The sequence below is a fragment of the Mesocricetus auratus genome, unplaced genomic scaffold (genome assembly GCF_017639785.1).
Source record: "Mesocricetus auratus isolate SY011 unplaced genomic scaffold, BCM_Maur_2.0 Super-Scaffold_100676, whole genome shotgun sequence".
NCBI lineage: Eukaryota > Metazoa > Chordata > Mammalia > Rodentia > Cricetidae > Mesocricetus > Mesocricetus auratus.
The window spans coordinates 51,086,196-51,111,222 of NW_024429266.1; the positions used below are offsets into that span (position 1 = coordinate 51,086,196).

General features: G+C 39.4%; 1 protein-coding gene across 1 annotated transcript in view; it reads left to right on the forward strand.

Moving 5' to 3' along the window:
- Nek7 (NIMA related kinase 7) overlaps positions 1-25,027 on the forward strand; it is a 128,181-nt gene that overhangs the window by 30,172 nt on the left and 72,982 nt on the right. Inside the window, exon 2 of the mRNA XM_005073441.4 lies at positions 22,645-22,729. Coding sequence (XP_005073498.1) covers positions 22,673-22,729 — 57 coding nt within the window. The 5' untranslated portion in view covers positions 22,645-22,672. The remainder of the gene's footprint in view (positions 1-22,644; positions 22,730-25,027) is intronic.

A 25,027-nucleotide genomic window follows, 5' to 3' on the forward strand; every position in this document is an offset into this window, starting at 1 on the left:
AGCTGTAATTATTATAAATTAAAACAGCATATTTGGTTTCAAGAAATGAGATTTCAGTGAAGATTGTGTGTATTGACTTAGAAGTGGTGAAATTACTTACTTTGTGTTACTATATTAACAAATGCTTATTTAAGATGCAACATGTTGAAAACACTTTGCTATATGTAATTTTGTAATTCATTTCTCCCAGTACTTACATTTTATTTGAAAAATCAGTCAGATGAAAATATTAAAGTTTTGTGTTCCTGGAGATTATGTAAAAAATACTTATACATTTTTCTTGGCTCTTAACACATTCCCAGGGTTAAAGGTTATATATGTATATATAAATTCTGACATACATCCCAATCAGAGCTGGCATGAGAAACTGAGAAAGCCTGTCATTTGGTCCCATTTTGTGGTACTGAGTTGTAGTAATTAATTAGCCTCCCTAGAGTCCTGGATATCAGTGTGCACCGTCTTCTTAACTCCATGCTCTTGAATGTAGCTTTTAGTCAGGGAGAAGATAGGAAGGTTGGGAAAGGTCAACACTGAATAGAGTCATTCTTCAGGGCAGAGGTGTTCAGTTCAGCAGGCAGGCAGTGTAGTGTGGTGGGGAAACAGCCCTGTACCACAGAGACGTATGCTTAGTTAATGTGACCTGTGCCATGTCTGGAGGTAGGGGAGCAGGGCACATGAAACCCAGGCTGCATGGCAGGGGTCACTTTCTTTGGTTAAGAGAATGGGGCTTCTACATGATTTAGAGGGACAGGCTCTAACAGCTCTGTAAAAAACTTGCATTTAATTTGGTTTTGAAACTGAACTTGAATAAAAGCTAGTATTTTCCAATCTTACATACTTAGGAAAGTTTTCAGTGATATGGGTTATTTATTTTAATAAAAGCTTATCTGGATATTTTTCTGTTACTGCTTCTGTTCTTAGAAGATACTTTTCTCATATTTAGGACTTGATATGATGAAGGTGAAGTTCATATCTTACTGTTGGAAATGCTTAGGACTCTTCCCCATCCCTCTTCTTGGAAAACTGTAGTTTCATGTTTATTAAATCTAGAGCTAAATCCTTCTGAGGAGCTTCCCCGAGCATCCTTGTTTATAGAGTAACATTTACACTGCTGTATAATAAAGTCAGGGAAGGGTGGGCACAGGCTTATTCAGAGCAGTAACCGAGCATGTGCAGCAAGAGCTAGAGTACTTGCATGACTTGTCTTCTTGAGTCTACTGTGTGTCAGCGTAAGCACTTAGGTGGATGCCATGTATAATAATTTGGAGTAAACTTACTTCATGGAGAAGTTATCCAAACTTCTAATCTTGGTTCTCTCCATTTACCAGCTGTGTGACATCTGTTCGGAGCATGTTTCCTTGGATAGTATCAGTGCCTAACTACAGAGCATGTATTTCACTCACACATCTAGAAGTCAGTAGCTGCTGAGGGTCTTTCTAACTTTCAGTGACTGAGTTCACTGAGGTCAGAGTGGCAGTAGGGTGATACCTTGGCTTTTTTTTTCTCATGAAAAAGAGAAGTTACGGCTTCAGCCAGAAGTACTCCATCAGCACTATATGGTAGAGAGGTAAGGCTTTAATGAATACAAGAGATTTTTGTTTATGTCTCAACAGTTGTAGACTACATGGTCTACTGTAGCTGTAGTAGACAGCTTTCAGTGGGGACTTTTCACTGTCTGCAGTGGAGACCCCAAAGGCAGAGGCTGTGTAGGATGTGCATTGGTCTAGAAGCAGGGTGTACCACAGAGACTATGAGTGCTGTGGGAAACTTGAGCAAGCCCCTTTCTTTTGGGGATAGTAAATGAACCCTTGGGCCTAGGAGAGTATGTGAACTTTTCTTTTCTTTTTGCTGAATACCCTTTAGTATCCAATTCAATTTCTGAAATGCGTGAAGATTGTCATGAGAGTTACATGACTAATACAAAAAGTACTTAGCCCAGCCATGTGTCCATACTTATTTAAAAAGGTAGGTATTAGTTTGGCTTTACTTTTGATTTATGCAGTGATTAAATGACATATACAGATTCCAACATGCCGTGGAATAATCCTCTTGTACACTGTAAAGATTTGTCACTCAAATTGGTTCAATAAAACACTGATTGGCTAGTAGCCAGGTAGGAAGTATAGGTGGGGTGACCAAACTAAGAATGATGGGAAAGTAAAGGAGGAGTCAGAGGAGTTGTCATCCAGATGCAGAGGGAGCAGAAGATGAACATACCATGCTAATAAAGGTACCGCCACATGGCAGAGCATAAATAAGGAATAAGGGTTAACTTAAATGTAAGCTAGCTAGTAATGAACCTGAACTATTGGTGGAGCATTTGTAATTAATATAAGCCTCTGAGTGATTATTTGGAACTGGGCAGTTGCAATAGGAAACAACCATTCACAGTTATATGACAATATGTCTTAGATTTTTCTTGCCCTCTCCCTTGGAAATATAAATTGTATAATTGCTTTTAAAAAGTTATTGAAGGGGGCTGGGGAGATGGCTCAGCTATTACAAGCACTGACTGTTCTTTCAGAGGACCCAACTTGATCCCCAGCAACTGCACATGGCTCACAACTGTTGGTAACTCTAATCCCAGGGGAACTGAAGCAGGATTTTCAAGCTTCCTGATGCATTTTCAAGCTTCCTGAGACTCTTGATTATTCATAATTGGAATCTTAATCTTGTCAGGTGCGATGATTAATGCTCTTTGTTAATGTGATATGCTCTAGGATCACCTGGTAGACAGCCTCTAGCCATGTCAATGCGGGGTTTATCTTGACAACATTAAGTGAGGTGGGAAGACTTGCCCACTGTGGATGGTGTCATTCCCTAGGCAGGAGATCCTGGACTTGCCCAATCCCTAGACAGGAGATCCTGAACTTGCCCAATCCTTAGGCAGGAGATCCTGGATTGAATAAGAGTAGCAAGTGAGCCTGAGCAGTCGCGTGCATGCATTCATTGTCTGCTTCTGACTTCAGATGTAAAAATAATCAGCTGTATCGAGCTTCTAACACCTTGATACTCTCTTACGATGGAAACTGAAACTGAGCCAAAATAAATCCCATCCCCCTTAAGTTGCCTTTGTGAAAGTGTTTTTGTCACAGCAACAGAAAAAGAGGTCCTATTTTCTTTTGTGTGATACTCAAATTGCTATATATATATATATATATATATATATATATATATATATATATATATATAAAAGTCCCCCTACTGTATTATGTTCCCCATCAGTAGCTGATAGCCTCTATAATTACTACTTCCCAGGTGCTCTCTCAGCTCAGTGAACTTCCCTTGTTTTGGTATTCTGTCCACTGGTCAATGTTTTAACAGTTCACCTATGTCTTAGTTTGTTTCTGTTGCTGTGATAAAACACCCTACCCAAACCAGTTGAGGGAAGAAAGGGTTCATTTTAGCTCACGATTGCCAAGTGTCATGTCAGGGAAGTCATGACAGCAGGAACTTGGAGCAGAGTCACGTCCAGAGTCCAGAGCAGAGAGCAGAGACAGAATGAAAGCTTGCCATCAGTGCCCTTCCTCTGATTTTAGGCAGTCCAGGATTCCATGCTAGGTCATGCTCTTCCCACCTCTATACCTCTATTAACAAAGATAATCCCACAAAGACATGCATACCCACAGGCTAAACTGATCTGAAAAATCCCTAAGACTCTTCCAGGTGACACAATCATTGCACTTTGCTGCTCATTTGGCAGTCTATCTATTGTTACTGCCATCAATGATGGGGTCTCTAAAAGCAGCCAGTGATTTAACCTCAGACTCCCATCTTTGAGTCTGTAGTTTAGGTCACGTTAGCAGCAACGGAAGTCCATGTTCTGAAGTGGAGATTTCCATTGGTAGTGTTCATTGCTCAATGCTTTTGGGAAGGAAGAGAGCAGGGTGAGGCCGAAGAACCTGAACTGCAGTGCGGTTGCAACAGAGGTTTCAGGCATCCAGTGGGGGCATTCTGGAGCGGGACCAGCGCTTCAAGATAATCTGAGGTTGATGCAAGCAGCTAGGACCTCTGCACCCTCACAGGGAATAGTCATTGGATGCAGCTGTCTCAGCATCCTGAGACAGGGACTCAGGTGTCAGTGGTCTTCCCCTGCACTGTGGGAAGTGAGTTTCTCACCTCTGATGCCTGGAGGCTGAATTTCAGTCTTCAGTGCTGTTAGGTATGCACTTTTATGGGGTTATCTCTTCTCTCTGTACTGATATTTGGTTTTGAAGTTCTTTTTTTTTTCATTTTCTAATCTTTTAACACCCACCTCATTCCAGCTCTTAATTTTAGAATTGTCTTATTTTTAGTTGTTCGTTTGTTGGCTTTGCCTTATGTATTTTTACTGTATTAGTTGTGGATAATTGTTTATTTTTGAAATATTACTATTATGAACTATTTGTTTCTCTTTGTTTTTCATTTTCTTTTACAAATCCTAGCAGCTTCTTTGCCTATGAAATTACAATAGTTTTCCCTTGGCCAGTGTCCACATTGTGTTTCTTGTTAGTTTTTAGAGGCTTTTAGGTTTTAATATGTAAGATTTTTCTTACCAACTTAGAATTTTTAAATGTAGCATCACTTCCTTATTCCTGGAGCTTTTCGTTCACTACATTTTATGCCATCGCTGATGGATTTGACTTAAATTTGCACTTGCATTTCTTTTCTGTTGCTTCACCTGTTCTCCATTCCTTTCTGTTCCTTCTACTTTTAAAATCAACCTATTTTTGTGCTTTTCTCCCTTTTTAGCTTGCTAGTCATGGGTCTGCCCTTGTCCTGATAGGCACCCTAGAGATTTCAGTACATTTTTGCCTATTTAGAGCCCATGTTAAATTTGGAGTTTTTGTTATTTTTTGTGGGCAGTAATTTTGTTCTTTTGAAAATATATTTTTTAATTATTTGAGATTATTGTTAATTTTCTCCTTCCCTTTCCATTGTCTAAGCCCTCCGGTGTACTGGCCTTCCCACTTTCTTTCAAATTCATGACCTCTCTTGAATTACTGTTACATAGCAGTGCGTGCATGCATGCTTGCGTGCGTGCGTGCGTGCGTGCGTGTGTGTGTGTGTGTGTGTGTGTGCACGCGTGAGTGTGTTCCCTAATACATAAGTACAGTCTCCTCAGTCCAGTTGATTTGTTCTTGTATGGAGAAGACCATTAAAACCTTTCAGCATTCCTTAGTTGCCGGTAGCTCTTTGTCTAGGATTGAGGCCTCTTCTCCTCTTGGCATTCATCTAGTTTATAGAACATGTTACTCTGTAATTAAAGTTTGCTTTTGATTATAAAATCTAATTTCTTTATAAAACTATTCTTATTCCCCTCCCTCCATTTATCCCATTTCTTGGTCAGACTTTTTTTTATTTAATTCCAGACATTGTACATGAAAACCCTTGGAGGCTCTAGATACTGTTTTCACTTAAAAACTAGAGTCACTTTTTTTTGTTGTTGTTGTTGTTCTGGTGGAGGTATCATTTTTCACTTTGACCAAAAGAAGGTTGGTCTGTTTCTTGGATCACCAGTGAGCAGCTACCATATTTACACAGACCTGCACATTGGTGTCAAGACTATTCTAGTTGTGCCTTCCATACCATGAACCTGTGACAGTTTTCTGTTTTATTTCTATTAGCAGCTGTGCTCTCTCTGACTTACTGGATTGCTGGAGATAGCAGGCTTGACCAGGCCTTTTCTCTGGAGAAGTTTTTGTTGATTCCCATTGGTTGGTTGAGTTCCAGTGAATGTGGGGTAGAAAGAAATGCTTGTAGCATATAAGACATGAAATACTGTTTTTAATTCCTTTATTTGTAGACCTCTTAGAGAGATTGCGTTTCTGTGATTTTTATTTCATAGTTCATACCTAAATTTCTTGTCATTAGATGACCACAAAATATTTCAGCTTTGCCGTGGTGTAAATTGAGTAGGTTTGTATTCTGACCTTACAGACTTGATTTTATTAATTTCATTTAAAATCTAGGAGTATAGGGTGGAGCCATTCTTTATTTTTGTTACTGTTCCTTTACATGTCACTCCTGTGGCTTTAAACGTCATCAATGACTGCTTGACTGTGACAGAATTGAGCAGTTGCAATGAGACCGTGGTATACCCATGAAGCTTAAAATAAAGCTTACTACATGGCTTACTCCTTTTGGGAAAGCTTTGCTTCTTTCTGTTTTGGACCACCAAAACAGAGTGATTCAATTAGTTTTTGTAGGATTCATTATTGATAGTTATAGCTTGATAAATGTAAATTCTCTCCTTTTTGCCTTCACGTTTTAGAAAATGGCTCTTTTGCTCTCATTTCCTTCTCTCTCTGGAAACTGACCCTGTTGATGTCTGATGGTACAGACGACACGGAGACACACTCAGGATTTCTGCTCTGGAGATTTAAGTGTAGATAAAGAGTACAAGCGAAGAGGTGTGTCATCTCACAGAGTTCTGTATAAGAGAGACACTGGGTCACGATCAAACTGCAGCATATGTTGAGGTTGGTATGTGATATAAAACCTGATTGAAAGCTGTCCCTCCGGGGAGCCCTTTGTTCAGCAGATGCCTTTAATACAAGCGTGTGGCCGTCAGAGCGCTGTAGATTGGATTTAGCACCAAGCTAAGGTTTCATGTCTGAGGACAGTTTATTACAATCATTCATCTTAGGGCATCTAGGCTGCTGACTCTTTTTGGCTGTACCTAAAAAGTCAGAGGTACCTCGCCACGTCGGTTTCCAAACCAGAAATAACTCAGACGTAGGCTCAGCCTCGCTAGAGTTCCACATTAGTTCCACTGGCTTAGGATTTGAATGTTCACAGGCATCAATCATCATATTAAAGTTTTAATGCTGTTGTAGGTGTTGTCAGGAATCCGAAAAGAAAAAAAAATCAGTGTGACCCAGCCTTTGTTCAGGAAGAGGACTGCCGAGGTCTGGTTTGGCACTCTCGTCACTTCAGCAGTCCCTTGTCAATCACTGAGGGACTTGCCTGAGATCCAGTGTGGAAAGTCATTACTGTGGAAGGTGTTATTTTTGGGTTGGAAGCAGATGACGGTAGCACCTATGTAATGCTGTGTGCACGGCTTCTCAGGCAGGTGGAGTTCAGCCTCCAGACTCTCCTCCTCCTTGTTCCATTGCCCTATTGCCAGAAGTCAGGACAATGGCCAAGTTCATAGTGCTCTTTCTGGAATCCCTGAAGACAGGGACAGGGAGATACAAGTAAACAGCGCTTTGCTGGGAAAAGACCTTGTTAACACTTCTTTTTAGAAGCTAGATTTGTTATTTGAATTACAGATTCTTTGAAGTGAAGTCTTTAGTAAGCTTTCCTGAATTCTCACATGGCATTTGGAACCATTCCTCTCATTTGTTAGTTAATTCCTGAAGTCTGTTAGTCTTTGTGATTGGATTGTATCAGTAGAAATTATAGGAGGCTGACAGAGATGATAACCAAATTCCTTTTAGCATCCAAAATACTGTGGCTCACTTGTCAAGCCTCCTTATTACAGCTATTTTTCTTAAAGAGCTCTTTCAAGCCTGTTCCTCCAAACTATCTTCCATGGTGTGTCTTCAGCAACACTGAAGGTTTTTGTTGTGCTTGTTTGCTTACTTTTAGAAAAATATCTTGTACAATGAAGAAAATGAAACTCACTGAGGAAAATCACTGAAGTCCTTGCTGTGCAAGCCTGAGGACTTGAGTTAGACCCCTGAGTTCGATTCCCAGCAATCATATGGTGATTTACAACCATCTATAGTGAGATCACGCACCCTCTTCTGGTGTGGAGGCATACATGCAGGCAGAAACTGTATACATAACAAATAAATAAATAAATAAATAAAAAACCAAAAAATCCAAGGTTTGATATGGGGCAAGGTTGTAATCTCTGCAGGTCACTGTGGCTCATTGGTTAGCCTCAGTCCAAGGAGAGACCCAGTCTCAAAGAAAAGCCCTAAAACCAAGTTGAATGGGATCTGAGGACTGACACCTGACCTAGTCTTGTCTCCATGTGTATTAGTACATTAGTGAGCATGTGTGTGCATGCACACACACAGACACACACTCCAGAAGTTGAATGGATTATTTAAAGTGTAAGCACCTTAAGTTGCAGCCCCAGGTTCCAGGACCTGTTCTAGAGAGGGCCAAATGTTGACGTCATTGGGTTTTCTTTGATTGCCTTCAACATTCTTATTTTCTCTTGTGAAGTCCCATTCTGGAAAGCAGTGTTTGGATATGTTGGTGACATGAGGGATAGCTCCAAGTATGGGAACATGCCACACTACTGTCTTTTGCTGAACTCTGATCCTAATTGCACATCACATCTCTCAAGCTGGCAAATGTTTGGGGATCCTTGATTTTAGTTTTCAAAAGTTGAGTAGCTTAAATGTGTAGATTTGTTATTTAAAAGTCAAATGCAGATCCAGACACTTCAATTGTAGACAGGATTGAAAATGACACATTCAAAATATTGCTCTTTGGGGAATAGCTCAGATTTTATATGGCTTTGAACTAATGGTCGACTTTCACTATTATAAAACAGTGAGGAGGCAGTTCACAAGAAGCATTTATATGCCTATGAAAGAGATGTTTGTGTTCCTTCCCAATTTTCCTTCTTTTAAAATGAAACAACGAATGTTAACAACAACAAAAATATCCTGAGGACAGCTCAGGCTCCTGCCTGCCTCTCTCCTGTTTTCCTCTTGTGTAGCCTCCACTACATCATCCGACAGTGTCAGTTGCTTATTTAGATTCAGAAAGGTCCTGGGCATGGGCTGCCACTCTCATGTTCCTGGCCTGCATCTGAAACAGCTTTATTAGTGGGGCCAAACGCAAGGGGAAGTTTCAGCAGCCACTGCCAAGTACCCATCAGCTGTGATACTGTGTCTGGCCACAAACAGCCAAGCTTAAAATAGACCAAACCTACTCCCTGTGTAGATCTTGAACCTGATGCCTTCTAAACACATGTGTCTTTTTATGTATTCATCTTAAAATAGAGAAATGTGTGTTCCATGTCACACTTACTTCACTTAATGTAGGGAAGGGGATGGGTGGACCAAGATGATGTATCTTAAAAAAGAAAATAAAAAGAAACAAGAAAACTATTAGGTGATTCTGAGAGGTAGCCAGATACTCCTGATATAGTGTGTACTCACTATTATTTTTGCTCAGAAATGATTTATTATGAAATAACTTAATTCATTATGTGAAAGCAGACTCTAGCTAATCAGTGGAGGGTACAATTGACTTATGCCAGGGTTGTGTATTTACTTATTTAACTCTGCTCCCTCTCACACATCCTTAGACCCGAAGGTCAAACCTTGCACTTGAGCTAATCATTTTCTCTGTTCTTGTGAAATTTACTCACTTGGTCCACTTGGGTTTGTGAAGTTAGAGAAAGTCAGTGAAAGGCAGTTTAAGGCAGATACTGTAGCTCCCCCTTAGAAAGGTGTTGTTTAAAATAATAGGTTCTTTGTCATTAACATTTGGAATATGAACCAGAAACTTCTATAAAGATGACAGTGAACTTCCTTTCACATTATGTTTTAATATGTTGAGGTTAAGGAGGATGGAAAGTTGGGAGTAAAAATTGGAGGGTTTGGTTGGACCACATCATCTTTCACAGCTTGCTACCATGCAATATAGGATTTACTAAAATGCATTTAAAAAGTCACATTGTATAATATTTTAAGACACCCAACTTTTTCTTTAAACTTTTTAAAGTTCTATGAGTGTAGCATACTGACTTTTACTGTTAAAATTAAAAAATGTAACTTTTGTTTCAGAGTCAAGCCTCATAGTTAAATGAGACAATTGAAATGGAAAGTAATGAGTTTGTATTGGGTTAGGCATGGGGAAGTTCATAGTGGTCATCACTGTAACGTGTTTCAGCCGGCCTGGGAAGTGAGTGGTAGATTGGTGTGAGCTCATTCAGTTTTCAGGTCAGTGGTCCCTTAATTAATCAACCTAAGGGTTGATGTGTTAGAAACTGTTTATGTAAATCTCTCAAAATTCCGATGTATAAGAGGAAGATAAAGTTGAACCAGCAGGTGTCAGCAAGAAACGTAAAACCTTCAGTCTTATCAGTATCATAGTTTGATTTCATTTTAATGATGGTTCAGCCCAGAGCAACCTTACAATGGTGTTTTCCGGGACCCCTAACTGGCATTTAACGTAGAATACTTCCTCAGTAGGGAACATAGTGGGAAGTGAGCGAATGCTCTTGGAAAACATTTCTGAAGTAGAGCAGTCACTCTGCAAAGATCTAGTTCAAAGGTGAGGTGTCAGCCTAGCATGGGAAGGTCTTCCATATTTCACTGTGCTGAAAAATTACACATATAAATGATTCCATATCCAAAAACATTATGTTTAACTGTTTAAATATTTTCCTGGTTAGCTGTGTTCTACACTTTCAAGTGTTTATTTGTTAATGATTAGTTAATAGCCACATGCAATTTGTCAGACTGTAAGAATTCATAACTTTGTGGTAAACTTAATTTTACAATGGAAATTCATTATTTATATCCTACAGTCACTTTATTTTGCCATTCTCGCTAAATAAATCACCATTCTAATTATTACATAATCGGAGAAAAGTTGGTGTCTACTTTTCTATAAAATTGAAAGGCTTAGAACTCCTATCCTTTATTTTCGTCTTCATTTGATGAATTGACTAGAATACATCTTAGAGTCATATATACTACCCAACCTTTTGGAATGATCTTGAAGAATTAGAAGGACGAGTAAGTACAGTATTGCTGAGGCCACAGAAGGCATGTGATAAGGCGAGACTGGGAGGACTATATTAATTTTTTGGTCTTATTTCTTGTAACAAAGTTGTCAATTTTCTATGTATCATTAATAAATGTAGTATTGGTCTCATTCCTGGCTATTTAACCCAAGTGGGTTGAAATTGTCCTATATGTGGATATTTATAATAACTTTATTCATGATGCTCCAAAATTGGAGACAATGCAGATGTACTTCATTTAAGGAGTAGGTATACACTGATTGCCCATCCATGCAGTGGTGTGGTATTTAGAGTTAGAGCAAATAACCTATTTATGGTGGGGAGAGGAACCTCAGATGAGCCACGCTAAGTGGAGGGATTGTATTAAAGAGGCTGTGTTTATACTGAATCCTAGAAGACATATAACTATAGAGACACAGTGCATATGTGCAGTAGCCAGGGACCAGGGAGGGGCTGAGTGAGAAGGGCAATGGGATGAGAGTGGCCCTTTGGTACTTTGAATCTGACGTTGCTGTTGCTGTGTTTGTCAGATGTATAGAAAGTAGAAAATGAAATAAATATGCTGGTTTTTACTTTTTGTTTTTGCATATGTTTTAATAGGAAACCTAGGACACTACTCCATTTACTTTCTTCTGTTTTTAAATTGATCGGGTTTTTTTGCATTTTAATTTTAGGTATATTTTAAATTCTATAATCATTATATGATGTTTAATTAAAATTTCCCCATCACATGCTTTGCGACCAGGGAGCTACCTGGAGGAAGGACCCATCAGTTGAAAAACGGCCTTCATCAGATTGGCCTGTGGACATGGCTGTAGGACCTTTTCTTTTGTTAATTGTTATAGTAGGGCCCAGCTCACCTCAGGGCAGTGGCATTCCTGGGCAGATGGACCTGGGTTGTACTAGGGACATAGCTGAGCAAACAGAGAACAAGCCAATATGTAGAGTTCCTCCATGGTGTCTGCTTCTGTGCCTGCCTTGGTTTCCCTCGGTGGACTGTTAAGCTGCAAATGGAAATAAACCCAAGTTCCTTTTGGTCAGTATTCATCACAGCAACAGAAAGCCAACTGGAACATGCACTGGTTAGCTTCCTGGCTTTGCTTTCCATTTGAGAACATTTTCATTTTGCTTATTCTATCTGTTGGTTTTGTTCATGAGTTCTTAATTGCTTAAATATGTAGTTATGTTTTGTCGTGTGTTGGCTATCATATGATTTATAGAAATACCTTGGAGCCTTGGGTGTTCTTCCTCCAGCAAGTGTTGTCATTTGTTTCTGCCAGGTGTCTGAGGGCATTGCTTCCTAGAGGCCCCTGGGTCTAGATTTGAAGTGATTGAATGCTAAGAATTCTATTAGAGTTAAGGCATTCATGGTCTCCATCCAAGTGCTGGGGCACTCCCTCACCATAGCCCTCTGTTCCCAAAGTAAAGCTATGCCTCCTCTTAGCGTGTCAGCTGTCTCTGGACTGTCAACACCACACTCAATGGAAACATACTTAGGTGCTGGGCTTGCTTTTCTTGGTTCCCTGTCATTCCCCAGAGCCTTGTCCTTTGACGTGTTTCTGTGTCATGTTGCAGTCATATTCATAAACAGTTCAACTAATTGTCCTCAGAGGTCTGACCATTTTTGTCATTATGAGAATAAAATGTTCCTGTGCTCATGCACACATATGAGACAATGTTATAGTAATTTTATACATGAGTGCAAATGGTAGTTTTGATTTAATATGGTTAAATGTTAATGGTACATTTAGATCTATATAATATATATTCACATTAGATACATTAACAAATAGTAATTTGCTACATTGAGCCCTGTGGCAAGAACTATGGGTAAAGCAATATGTAAAACACACTTTCCTAACTTTATTTGGCCTATATTTTGGCAAGATGGGATAGGCAATTTCCTTCTCCTATTTGGCTTATATATTGGCAGGGTAAATAGTAAAAAATGTTCAATTAAGTAATCGACTGAACCTTGATATATATAGTATATAATGAAATTTTCCTCTTGGGTCTTGACTTATCACTTCACATTATATGGTTAAATTTTAAAGTTACTTAAATTGTAAATAAACATTTTCAGTCTAGTTTTAAATTTTCTCTATTTGTTGAAGTTTTAAATTACTTTATTTATTTAAAAATTGTGTGTGGTATGGAGGTTAGTGGACAACTTTTGGACCTTGGTGCTCTTCTACTATGTAGGTCCTGGGTATCTAGCTCAGACTATCAGGCTTGGCTAAATGAGATGTTTCCCCTAAGCCATCTTGTAAGCTCCCCCTGCTCCATTTGTAGCCAATCTTTATGTTGTTCCTACAGTTTTTCTTTATTAGAAATACTTTTGTAATATGTATTCTTGTACATAATTTGAAATTCGGTTGCTGATTTATTTTTTAGAGCAGAATTGAGGGATTAAGGGTACATAAACTTTTAAAAATATATTTATTATTTCCTTTAGAAAGTTGATGCAGTGATATATATGTATATATATTATATCTCCTGTGATTTTTGTAACATACCAATTTGCATCAACATATCAGTATATTTTCATCATTACTTAAATTTGTATTTTCTATTAGAGATAGTGTATTTTATAGATAGATAAGTAGGTAGGTAGGTAGATATATTGATTAGGTTGAAAGCAAAATAAAATGGTCTACTGTTTTATGAAAAAATTTATGAGTTTAGAGTTCAACAAGAGTCATATGTTGAAACTCATGGCCTTTCTGATGCTGTCATATTATTGTCTTCTACTTAGATTGACATGTGTGACTCAGTTCTCTGTTGAGTGCTGCAACAAAAGACATCTGTAATGAATAGCAGAAGATACCAGAGTCAGATAACAGAACAATGGTTATTTTTACAGTAAAGCAGAGTGATACTCCAATCACAGACCTCCTGCTCAGTGGTTACTCTAACTGATACTGCAGTTTTAAACCTTGGTGTTTGGGACCATTCAAAGTAGACATTCTGGTTTGTGGTGTGTATACACATATGTCTACTTTTCAAGCCGCTTCCTGAGTACAGGGCTCCATAGCATTGAGACTTGTGGAAATAGCATGTTTAGAAGGCGAATTAGGCATGAGCTGCAAAGAGGATAAAAAAAAATGACAAGGTCATTGAAATAATCATGACCTCAAAGCTTTAAATACAGCACATTTCTTAATAATACCATTCATATTAACATAGTGCTTCTAGCTAGGGGAAATGCATGCTGAAGGAAAGGAACTAGTTCCTTGCTGACCCTTATTTATTCTATACTAGCAAATGACTTTTACATTTCATTATTACTTCAATGGCAATCTGTTGTCAAGAATGGCCTTTGCCTCTCCACTGTCTATATGTCCTTATGGATCCCAGTTCTTGTTACACTAAATGGTCCACAGTGTGCTACTCAAATGTTTGACTGTGGTCAGAGGGATCCTGTCCATTTCCCTTCAAGCTGACTTCCATATCTCTTTGACATGTCCCCATTGTTCTTTGAGCACGACTTCGTTTTCTGGTACACAATGTTTCAGGCTCAGCTTGTACTTTCCCAGCCCTAGCTCTGGAACCACCTATTTTTTCCATAGAGCACCAATTCCTTTAAAGGGAGAATGGCTTAGCAAGCCAAGTTGGTTGATAAATTATCATTCTTGACTATAAATCTTGAGGCTAGGATGGTCTAGAAGCAGCCATCATTCTCTTCAAAAACCCAATAATCATCCTAGCACCTCTTCAATACTTACTCATTGTAACGCAGAGATGTATGAATGGATTATTGACTCTGAGCACTTACTCTCTTTGCCTTGGCTGATATAGATAGATGCGTCACTTGCTTCATTATGGGAAATACTGGATGACTCAGTCACTTAAATGGAGACAGGAGGGTGAGGTCAGGAATATTCCTGTTGAATGGTGACTCGCGGCCAAGAAAAATATTTAGATCAGGATTTAAGTGTTCAGACTCTGCCAAGTCACCTTAAACTTTCCATTATGTCCTTTGACATTTGTGTGCCGTGTGTGTGTGTGTGTGTGTGTATGTGTGTGTGTGTGGTACGTACACACACTTATATAGCTAAATCTATAATTGTCTTTGGGTGGGGGAAGCATGCTCTATTTTCAGCATAGTTATTCCTTTTTTGTTCCATATTTCATTTCTCTTAAGTGAGAGTGGCTTGTTTAATAAAAATGACTTATAGAATATTTGGTTATGTAAGCATAATATACCTTGTGAAAGTATACTAAACCTTGTATTACCTCAAAGAGTGAAGGGAAAAACTCATTTCAGAAAAAGGAAACTTAAGTGTGGATCATATATTTCTCATGTCCAATCATTAGAATTCTGAAAAAACTAAAGCCAACTTGTAATTGATTATCTGAAAGCTCTGTTTGAATCCCCATGCATTTTCTCTGTGAACAGTTTACACTGCATTGGGGAGCTGTGGCTATGTGATGGGATCATGAAAATGTATATTTGAAAATAGACCCCGGAGGTAACCTGTGTTGTTAGAACTGGTTTACTTTCAATTTTGAAGTAAAAAGATGAATTAGAACACTTTGAGATTGATTTGTTTTTACACTTTCCTTTGCTTGTAAACAATAAAGGAAATATGTCTATTTATCTGAGCATTGTTCATGTTAAGGAGTCAATCAAAAGGCAATTTGCAACTTGTTTTTTTGACAAAAACATTGTTACAAGTAAAATTTATTATAAGATTTTTTGAAAGACATATTCAAAGCTTCTTTTAACAAAATTTCTATAACTTAAGCTTTAAATTTGTAATTGGTTAAGAGGTCTGTTAAGAAGGTTTGAAACATATATTGATTTATTTTATTTCTCTGTACAATGAAGACTTTTAAAACATGACATTCACTTTGGATTCTGTAGACACACACATACACACACACACACACACACACACACACACACACACACACACACGGTCCTTAAGAGTTGCACCAAAGTGAGTGTAGTGACTTTTGTAGTCCCATCGAGATTTAGTTTGCTAATAATGGTCCCAGGATTTAGTTTGTATACATTTGGTAAATTGGTTAAATATGGGAACAAGGAAATATTTTATTTAAGAATAATACTAATATTATTTTAGTATTGACAATAAGGTGGTTACTTTGTCAATGAAGTAAACCACTCTACATTATAATGTACTATGCTTTATTTAGTACTTTTGTTATGGTCATATTGAAAGTCAGCTCACTAGCAGACCTGAATTCTTTACAGTGTTTTTTCTCCTAATGGCTAATGAGTGATCATTGGCCTGGAACATGAATTCAAGTTGCCTTGAATGATGTCTAATGGGGAAAGCGGTTACATGCACTTCTATAGTCACAGAATAATGACAGTCGTAAATCAGTGCATTTGTCACCAGTGCATTGGTGGAGACAGGTGGTAGGCGGAAAGCAGGAGAAACTCTGCTATAGGTTTCTTCTATTAACTCATGACAGCTTTTGGCTTGGTGGAAGGTATTGCTTTGCTAAGAATACATTTCATAGGTTTTACCTGGTAGACAAAACGCATGTTAGGTTAGGGACAGAAGTGAGTGGAATGGCCCTCATTGGCAACATTCCAACTCTGGCCAGTCAGGAAGTTCTATTCTAATCTTTTGCGTAGGTAAGGCTTTCTCAGAGAGTTGCAGTTCACAGAAAAGGGCTGCTTTCAATCACATAAAAAGTTTTAGCCAATAATAAATAGCAGTGCTTTGAAAATTGCAAGACAATATATTGACCTCACCATCTTCAAAGATTCTATGCAAGCCTTTTTATGCATGGCTTTCTCCTAACCACTCACGGTAAGGTCTTCCTGTATTGTTCCCGTCCTCTTCTTCACTCTTTGGACACCCACCCTACTTCCATTTCCCATCTGTTACTTGGTTGGTGGTACTACCATATGCTGTTTCTTCCTAGAAAATACCTTGCAATCAATTGTAACTTTCCTGTTCTACTCCCAGCCAAGTCTAATAATTCACAAGCCCCAAATATGTAATGATAAGCTTAGAAGCAAGAATAAAATCTGTCTTCTCGTCCCCATTACCATTCAATCACTAGATCAAGAAATATGACTGAGAAGTAAATTACGAAACAAAATGGCAGTTCTTGTGTTTGAATCATTTGCAGTATAATAGAAGTAAAACAAACAAACAAACAGACTCCCCCCCAAACATAGCAGTATAATTACATATTCTTAAAAGAGCTGTGCAGAAATAGAAGAATGATGATCTGAAAGATACATAGGAAGAGGGAGGGGCACCATGGAACCCTGGGTAGGGTAGGCTTGGTGTTGAGCCAGCTTTTGGGGATTCTGAACCCAGAGGGTAGCAAACAACAGGCTCTGATGCCAGAAAGTACTTAGCAGATTTCAGGGACAGAAGGGGTTTCAGTGTTCATGGAAAGTAGCAAGAAGTGTGGGACTAAGCTATTGTGAGGGAGGCAGGCAGAGACACATCACATCTTGGAGTTAAGACATCAATCTTAGCTTCAGAACAGGGAGGAACAGGATAAAGTAATGAGATAAATAACAGAATAGATTTCAGGTTTTAGAATAGGACTCTGTGTGTGTGTGTGTGTGTGTGTGTGTGTGTGTGTGTGTGTGTGTGTGTGTTCAAGTATGTACATGCATGTGTGGGGTGCATTTTTGTATGTGCATAGAGGTCAGAAAAGGGCTTCAGGTGTCCTCTTCTCTATCTTTCCACTGCTTCCTTTGAGGCAGGGTCTCTATCTGAATGTAGGAGTGACATTTTCTCAGCTAGGGTGGAAACCAGCAAGCCCCAGAGATTCTTTTTTTTTCCTTTTTTTAAAATTTAAATTAGAAACATGCATGCTTCAAATGTCAATCCCAGCTCCCCCGCTTCTCTCTCCCACCCTCACTCCCACCCCCCCTCCCCAGCCCAATTCCCACATCTTTCCCCAGGGAGGTTGAGACCCTACTTGGAGGGATCTCCAGAGTCTGTCATGTCATCCAGGGCAGGGCCTAGACCCTTCCCCATGTGTCCAGGCTGAGAGAGCATTCCTTCATGTGGAATGGGCTCCCAAAGTTCATTTGTGTGCCATGGTGAACACTAATATACTACCCAAGGCCCCAGAGATCTCTGAGGCCTCCTCACTGACACTACATTCATGGAGTTTGGATCAGTCCCCTGTTGGCCTCTTAGTCATCAGTGTAGGGTTCAAGAGCTCCCCCTTGTCCAGTCAGCTGTCTTTATGGGTTTCACCAGCACGGTCTTGACCCCTTTGCTCATCATTTCTCCATTTCTGTCACTGGGTTCCTGTCACTGGGTTCCTGCTGCTCAGTTCAGTGTTTAGCTGTGAGTATATGCCTCTGCCTCCCCAGTGTTGGGGTTAAAAGTGTACACCACCAGGCCCAGCCAAAATTCAAATTTTTTAAGTGAGAATTTTGGAAAACTTGTGTTTATCACTGTGTTACGTTTTTCTGATACTTAAAGATAAAACTTTCTTTGATAAAATCTGTAGTGATATTGACAATTAAGACTTTAAAAATATAACGCAAGGAATGTTTGTCATTTAAAGGCTTTTAGTTAGCTCAGTGAGTTAAAAATTTCCAGATGTTACAATGTTACCAAAATCTATGAGTTAAAGATCTATTCAAGGGCCAGGTAAACAACTGGATTTTCAGAGACTAAGAGTTAACTGATTAGTGTGCAGAATCCATGTTGTAGTTAACCTGAGTTTGTCTTCTGTCAGGTCTGATGTTCTATGAAATACCCAGAGAGTACCCTGAGAGACAGGAAATGGCTAATAAAGCGCTTCTTTCTTCTCAGCTGCATATGTGTCGCTTACTTAGTTTTACATAGTTTGGGTAGACAGCACATCAACAGATTCAGAAGCTACATGAAGGAGTACGGGCATCAAAGACCTTTGCATAGCGTAAAGTAATGCTTCTCTTGTGACTAAGTTTTTGAAAAATGTAGCAGTTTTTCATAAAAATTTTATATGTAAACATGGAGTATGTTATATATAGGTGGAATAGTTTATAAATAATTTAGCATGCATTTAACACTTTTCTTTTAATTTCAGGATATAGAATACAAGTAGATGCAATCTACATAAACAAATGGATTTAGAATCCTCCAATAATGAAGTCAAGAGACACAAGTGTTTAATAAAAGTTGTGGGCCAGAGTAAGTGAGTAGAGAGTAGCACGTGTGAAGACAGCAATATAGGGACACGAAAGATGGGGTCCTCTGTTCAGGTGGATATGCCCAGGTGGGCAGCTGGCTATAGGCATTTGTAGCTCAGAGCTTAGGAAAGATGTTGTGAAGACACAAATTTGACAGGGTTCCCATTTGGGTAATATTCAGAGTTCATGAAATTACTGACGTCTTCCAAAATTGACCATCTTTTATGATTTATTAAAAAACAAAACCAAAGCTATAGGCTAATTTGAGGAGAAAGTGTAGTTTTAAGAGAAGCTGCCAGTTTTGGAATAAGCCAGTGTTTAAAGATAGAGAGTAATGGTAGCTGTGAAAAAGTCCATAGGAGAGAGGGTGTGAGATCACGGAAGACTCGGTGGGGTCCACACTGCTGTCAGTAGAATGCAGTGCTGTTGAGACTAGTGAGGGTCTTGTCTTGCTGAAGGTTTGCAGTAGCTTGTGAACTGGACTTCTTTTGTTTTTTGTTTTTGTTTTTGTTTTGTTTTTTTGGTTTTATGAGACAGGGTTTCTCTGTATTGTTTTGGAGGCTGTCAGTCCAGCCCGGCCTCGAACTCACAGAGATCCGCCTGCCTCTGCCTCCCGAGTGCTGGGATTAAAGGCATGCGCCACCACCGCCCGGCCGTGAACTGGACTTCTTGCTTGTTATACTATCTTTCAAACATAGTAGTGAACATCTATTTTTTTTTTTTTTTTTTTGATAACAGAGTCTCACTGTGTAGCTTTGGTTGATTTGGAACTCACTTGTAGACCAGACTGGAGGTCCTCCTGCCTCTGTCTCTGGCTTGACAGGGAAGTTCTTTCTTCTCTCAACAATCCTTTGCTCTGACAGTAGTCCTCCATCACCCACCAACCTTAATTTGAAATTACATACAGATGTGCTGCTTGTTTGTTTGTTTGCTTTGTATTTGGATGTGTTTTTTTTCTTTCACTGGCTTGCATTTAAATCTTGTTAATTTTTCCTGCTGGTCATTTAAAATGTAACTCATTGAGCATCTTCTATTAACCGCAGATTTCTTTGTGGTTTAAAGATTAACTACAAATTAGTTGAATTTGATGATTTTTCCATCATTAACATACTTAATTAGTATCAATAATCACTTGATGTCTTTGTGACAAGCACATATGTATTCATTCATTAAATATCCATTCAGCTACCTATTTATTCCAGACATTGAACAAAGCATTATAAATGCAGTGTAGACAACATGGGCATCTGGAACATGGACTTTGTAATATAGAAGATCAAATGTGTGTTAAATATATTTTGCATATTAAAATGTGCTTTGCGCCGGGCGGTGGTGGTGCACGCCTTTAATCCCAGCACTCGGGAGGCAGAGGCAGGCGGATCTCTGTGAGTTCGAGGCCAGGCTGGACCGACAACCTCCAAAACAATACAGAGAAATCCTGTCTAGTAAAAACCAAAAAAAAAAAAAAATGTGCTTTGCTTCAATTACGTAGGATTAGTAAAAATACACAATAGCTGAGGAGATGACTAAGTGGTATGGTACTTACCACACAAGCACAAAGACCCAAATTCAGATCCCCAGAATTCAGAAAATCTCAGAGGTCTCACAGCAAGAGAAGAGAGAGAAGACAGGAGAAGTTCTGGCTAACGAACTTGGCAAGCATCTTGTCTCAAACAAGATAGATGGGGGAGCCACTCACAAGGTTGTCCTCTAAATCTCCATAGACATGCTGTGTGGTACACATATACCCATGTGCATAGACAGGGACATGCATGCACATATACAGTAAACACAGTCATAAAGCACCCAGTGACACAATGAACCATGTTGTATCTGAGGAAAGAAAATTATGTTGCTTTTTGTTCTTTTTGCTTGGATGCTGGAGCTTAGTATATCATATACATTTTTATTTTCAGGTAATCTGTTGTTTGTAGACAGATTATTTGATTCAGTCACTTTACGTTTTTCAGAGTTCTGAGTTCCTTTGCCTTGTCTTCATTCTCTCCTACTTGTTCTTACCTAATTGTTGTCATGTATCAGTGTGTGTGGTAAAAACACTTTTGTAACTTAACAGGATTTTTCAGTACATTCCTGGATCAATCAAGCTGTGTGATAAAACAAATATTACATAATAATTTTCAGCATTAGATAACCTCAAATTTAAGAAAGTGCTCTTTGGGTTCTTTAGTTTGCTAGTATTTATTCTGACTCTCAGAAAGAATGTAATATAGCAAACTATAGAGAGATTTGACAAAGAAGCGTTTCTTTGTAGGATGTCTTAAGAAACCATTTGTGAACGCCAAATGTGAAATGGTGATTTTGATGTTAGGGTTCATCTTTACTTTATTCTTCTTTTCTCTCTTTTCCTCTTCAAATCCAATAATCCATAAAAATCAAAGCCAACTTTATGAAGCAAGCAGATCAAGGCACATATTAAAAATGAACAGCTTTGGGCTAGAGAGATGGCTCAGTGGTTAAGAGCACTGGTTGCTCTTCCAGAGCACCTGGGTTCAATTCCCAGCACTCATATAGCAACTCACTCCACCTATAACTGCAATCCCAGGGGGTCTGATACCTTCTTCTGGCTTCCATGAGCACTATACACATGTGGTACTTACATATGTGCAGGCAAAGTTTCCATACATAGAAAAGTTAAAGTCAAACAGCCAATGGTCAGACACTATTGAAACTATTAATGTCTTTCCCCTAAGATGAAAAAGATCTGCCTGCTTTTATGTTCATTATATTGCAAAGCATGGCCGAGGCAGATGATAATGAGTTCACTAGACCCAAGATAAACGGTAAATGGGTGTTTAATTGGGAAACAACTTACACAGATAACGATAAAGAACTGTAGCCTTTCTCTGCCCTTCCTATCTGATCCGTGGCCCTGACTCAGGCTTCCCTCCTTCTGGGTCCCTCCACATCTTAAGCCACACCCAAAGGCCATAGATAAATATGCCTCTCAACAGAAAGAAAAGCTAAGCTGAAGCAGATACAGGCTGTCACGGTACTGGTGGGTGATTGACTTTGGAATCCTCTGCTTTGCCAACATGTGATGGTACTTTGATAAACTTTGTATGAATTAGGGTGTATGTATTTCAAGCCATCATATAGCTTCATGTTACCTATACATTATCTTGTCCTGTACTCTCAGTCATCGACAGAGCACTTCCATCTAATGAAATCCGAAGGTTCTGTAAAGAGTTCTTCAAAGACTAATACCAGCCAAGGAATCTCCTCTGTGGTTCCAAACAGACATAGCCCTGTGAATACAGAGTGCCGGTTGTGTGTCTATGTCGACAGAGTCATTTGACCCAAGACAGGGATGAGAGAGCAGCAGTGCGATGTGGCGAAGGGCATGCTTTGAAAAGAGTGAAATTGGGTATCCATAAGGACAAACAATTTTTTGTTGCATTACATAGATATAATTCCAGATGATTTACCAGTCTACACAATAAACCTGGTGTTAGAAAATACCATTAAGGGAACTTACAGTAGAGAACTAATTCGTAAGAAGTTCATAAGGCATTTATCAGAGAGAAGACAAAAAGACAGAAGGCAGCCCAAGCGTGGGATTTTCTACACTCATGCTGCTGCTTCGGAGAAGTGGAAATGGTGAGAGAGTGTATGATTATGTGGACTAAACAGAGATTGGATTTAGCAAGTGTCAGAAATAGAAGCGGAGGGTGTCTTAATTGTCCTGAAGCATCATGCATATCTAGCCTGTATGGATGCCTGTGTCAGGCTGTGGAAGTGGCATGAATTGGTAATGACAGCATTATTTAAATTTCAACTTTACATTTTGCAGGATTCTAAAGTCCCCATTGAGCCGGACAATGGATGAACAACCACAAGGAATGCAAGGGCCACCTGTTCCTCAGTTCCAGCCACAGGTAATCTAATTAAGTGGGATGAGTGCATGTTTCTGTTAAATATGTTCCAGTAAATTGACAGCGGCAATCAAGTAGCTGCAAAATGTTCATTTGCAATTTCCAAGTTGCAAATGGCTCCTAAGTGTTTTTATAATGCTTAGTTTTCACATAGAACATGATAGGAGGTCGCCTCTCACTTATGATTTCATCTCAGTAACTTCTTGGCTTTGAGGGTTAATGCTAGACTTAGAGAGGGGGGAAAAGGCAGGATAGGGAATATCTCTGCATTTTGTAGGTTACAGATTCCAATGGGAGGTGGTGGTGGCGGTGGTGGTGCAGAGTCCTGCCCGCAGCACTGGTATCTCCGCATTTTGTATCTCTGCTTTGGCTGACTTCTCTTGACTTCCATTCCTTGTCTCTGTCTCTCTGGAAATGTTGGTTCTCTTGTTATGTTACTCCTTATGTCTTGTCATGTAAAATGAAGTAGAAAGGGTGTTATGGTAAAACAATGTCCATCCTAGTGAAATTCAGCTGAAGAGTTTCCCGCATTTGTCATGAAGGCAGAGCCCATATGCAGTGGCTTCCTTTTCGGAGGCAGCTTCTTCTCGTTATTATCCTTCTCGCTGGCTGCTTTTCAGCCTGGTATTTGAGAGGTCTTCTACAGCAGGCCTTACATATGTGCTGCCAGCTTTCCCTCAGTTTGCTTGGAGGTTATTCTCGGCATTGAGGACTCTTTCAAGTGAAATCTGTGGTGGAATGGATTGGGGCTAGTGGTAAGGAGGTGCCTGTGCCATTGTCTCCCGAGACTTCTCTGTGCACTGAATCTCAAAGCTAGTTTGTGTGGTGCCCATATTGGTCTTCGAACTTGCTGAATCTGTGGTTTCCATTTGTTTTAATGTGTCTGTTGACCTCTCCCAGGAGCATAGCTCAGAAGTACCACCTACAGAAGACTGCCTTTCTGCTTCCATGATGTCAATCATTTTCATTCAATCCTTCTTCCTGCTCTCTAGTTTTCAAAACCGGATCCACCCTTCCAGGACCATCTGAAACACCACACTGCCACAGGGCTGTCAGATCTTGAGGTCTTCCCCTGGAAGCTTGATGGTTGTTCTCAATCTTTATTCCATATTTCCTGCATCTTTGTTTCCTTTTCTTAAGTGGACATTTTCCTTATCTCCTTATTAAGCTAAACTCTTGTGGGGAAGGATACATGGCTTTGAATTCCCTGTGGAACTCTATGTTTTATATGCACCAGAGCTCAGTTAGTTGTAGAGTTGAAACCCATCAGGATGTCTTTCACAGGACCGTGTTTAAATTAGTTCTTAATATACTCTTACATTGCATTCATTTGTTCTCTGTGCTTGAGTTTTGTGTATCGAGAAAAGCCATTTAGAAGAAGGTCACGTTTGCTTTTAGGATTGGCTTTGTCCAGTCTATCTGTAACGTTGGTCTTAAGTTACATGATCAAGTTTGTTGTAAGTAAACTGTATTAGATACACCTAGCTCAGTGTCATCTCTTATCTCTGGTGAGACACTATTGTTTCCTATTAAACACCATTCCTAGCAAAGACAATAAAGAACACCTCTAAAAATTAGGTAGTTCGTGTTGTGATTTTGAAGTTTACAATTTTAACTGGTCTTGTGCTTCAAAGAAAAAAAATCACTTTTTTTTTTTTTTTTTTTTTGCCTCCTACTGACTCACCAACCAAGAAAGGTCGGAGTGGCAGTAGGAGGCAGAAATGAAAGTAAGAGTTTTCTTCTGAGACACTAGGCTGCCACACAGTTTAAATTTCAAAATCATCGAAACGGTTCTGCATTTCTTTTCACACTGTTCCTTTCCTTTCTGCCTCCTGCTGTTGCTCCTGTATGGTTGGAGCGCTTTCCCTGTTGGAAATAGGCAAGTGTCATGCCAGGCTCTGGCTGCCTTGTGGCATGTGGGGGAAGGGAGAGCTTTCCTTTCTCTCTGCCTTCAGACTGATGGTGTGAGACAGTGAAAGAAAGACTGCCTGACAAGAGCTATATGCGTTATTACTTACTAAGTCTTTGAGGAATGTTCCTGCTCTCGGTGGCGTTTCAAGAGACTGGGAAGGGCAGCCTGGGCCCAGGGTTGACAACCTCCTTTGTTTGGTTCCACACCATTGGCCTGAATAATGGGGGTGATATGGCAACATATGGTTAGCCCAGCGACCCCTTTGCTTTTGTAACGCTAATGGAAGTGTGCACATAAACAGAAGCCTAAAGAAGTCAGACACTGATTCCGATGGAGTGATGAACAGTGTGTCTTCTTAGCATGGCTCTCCGTTTCCTTGTCGAGATGAG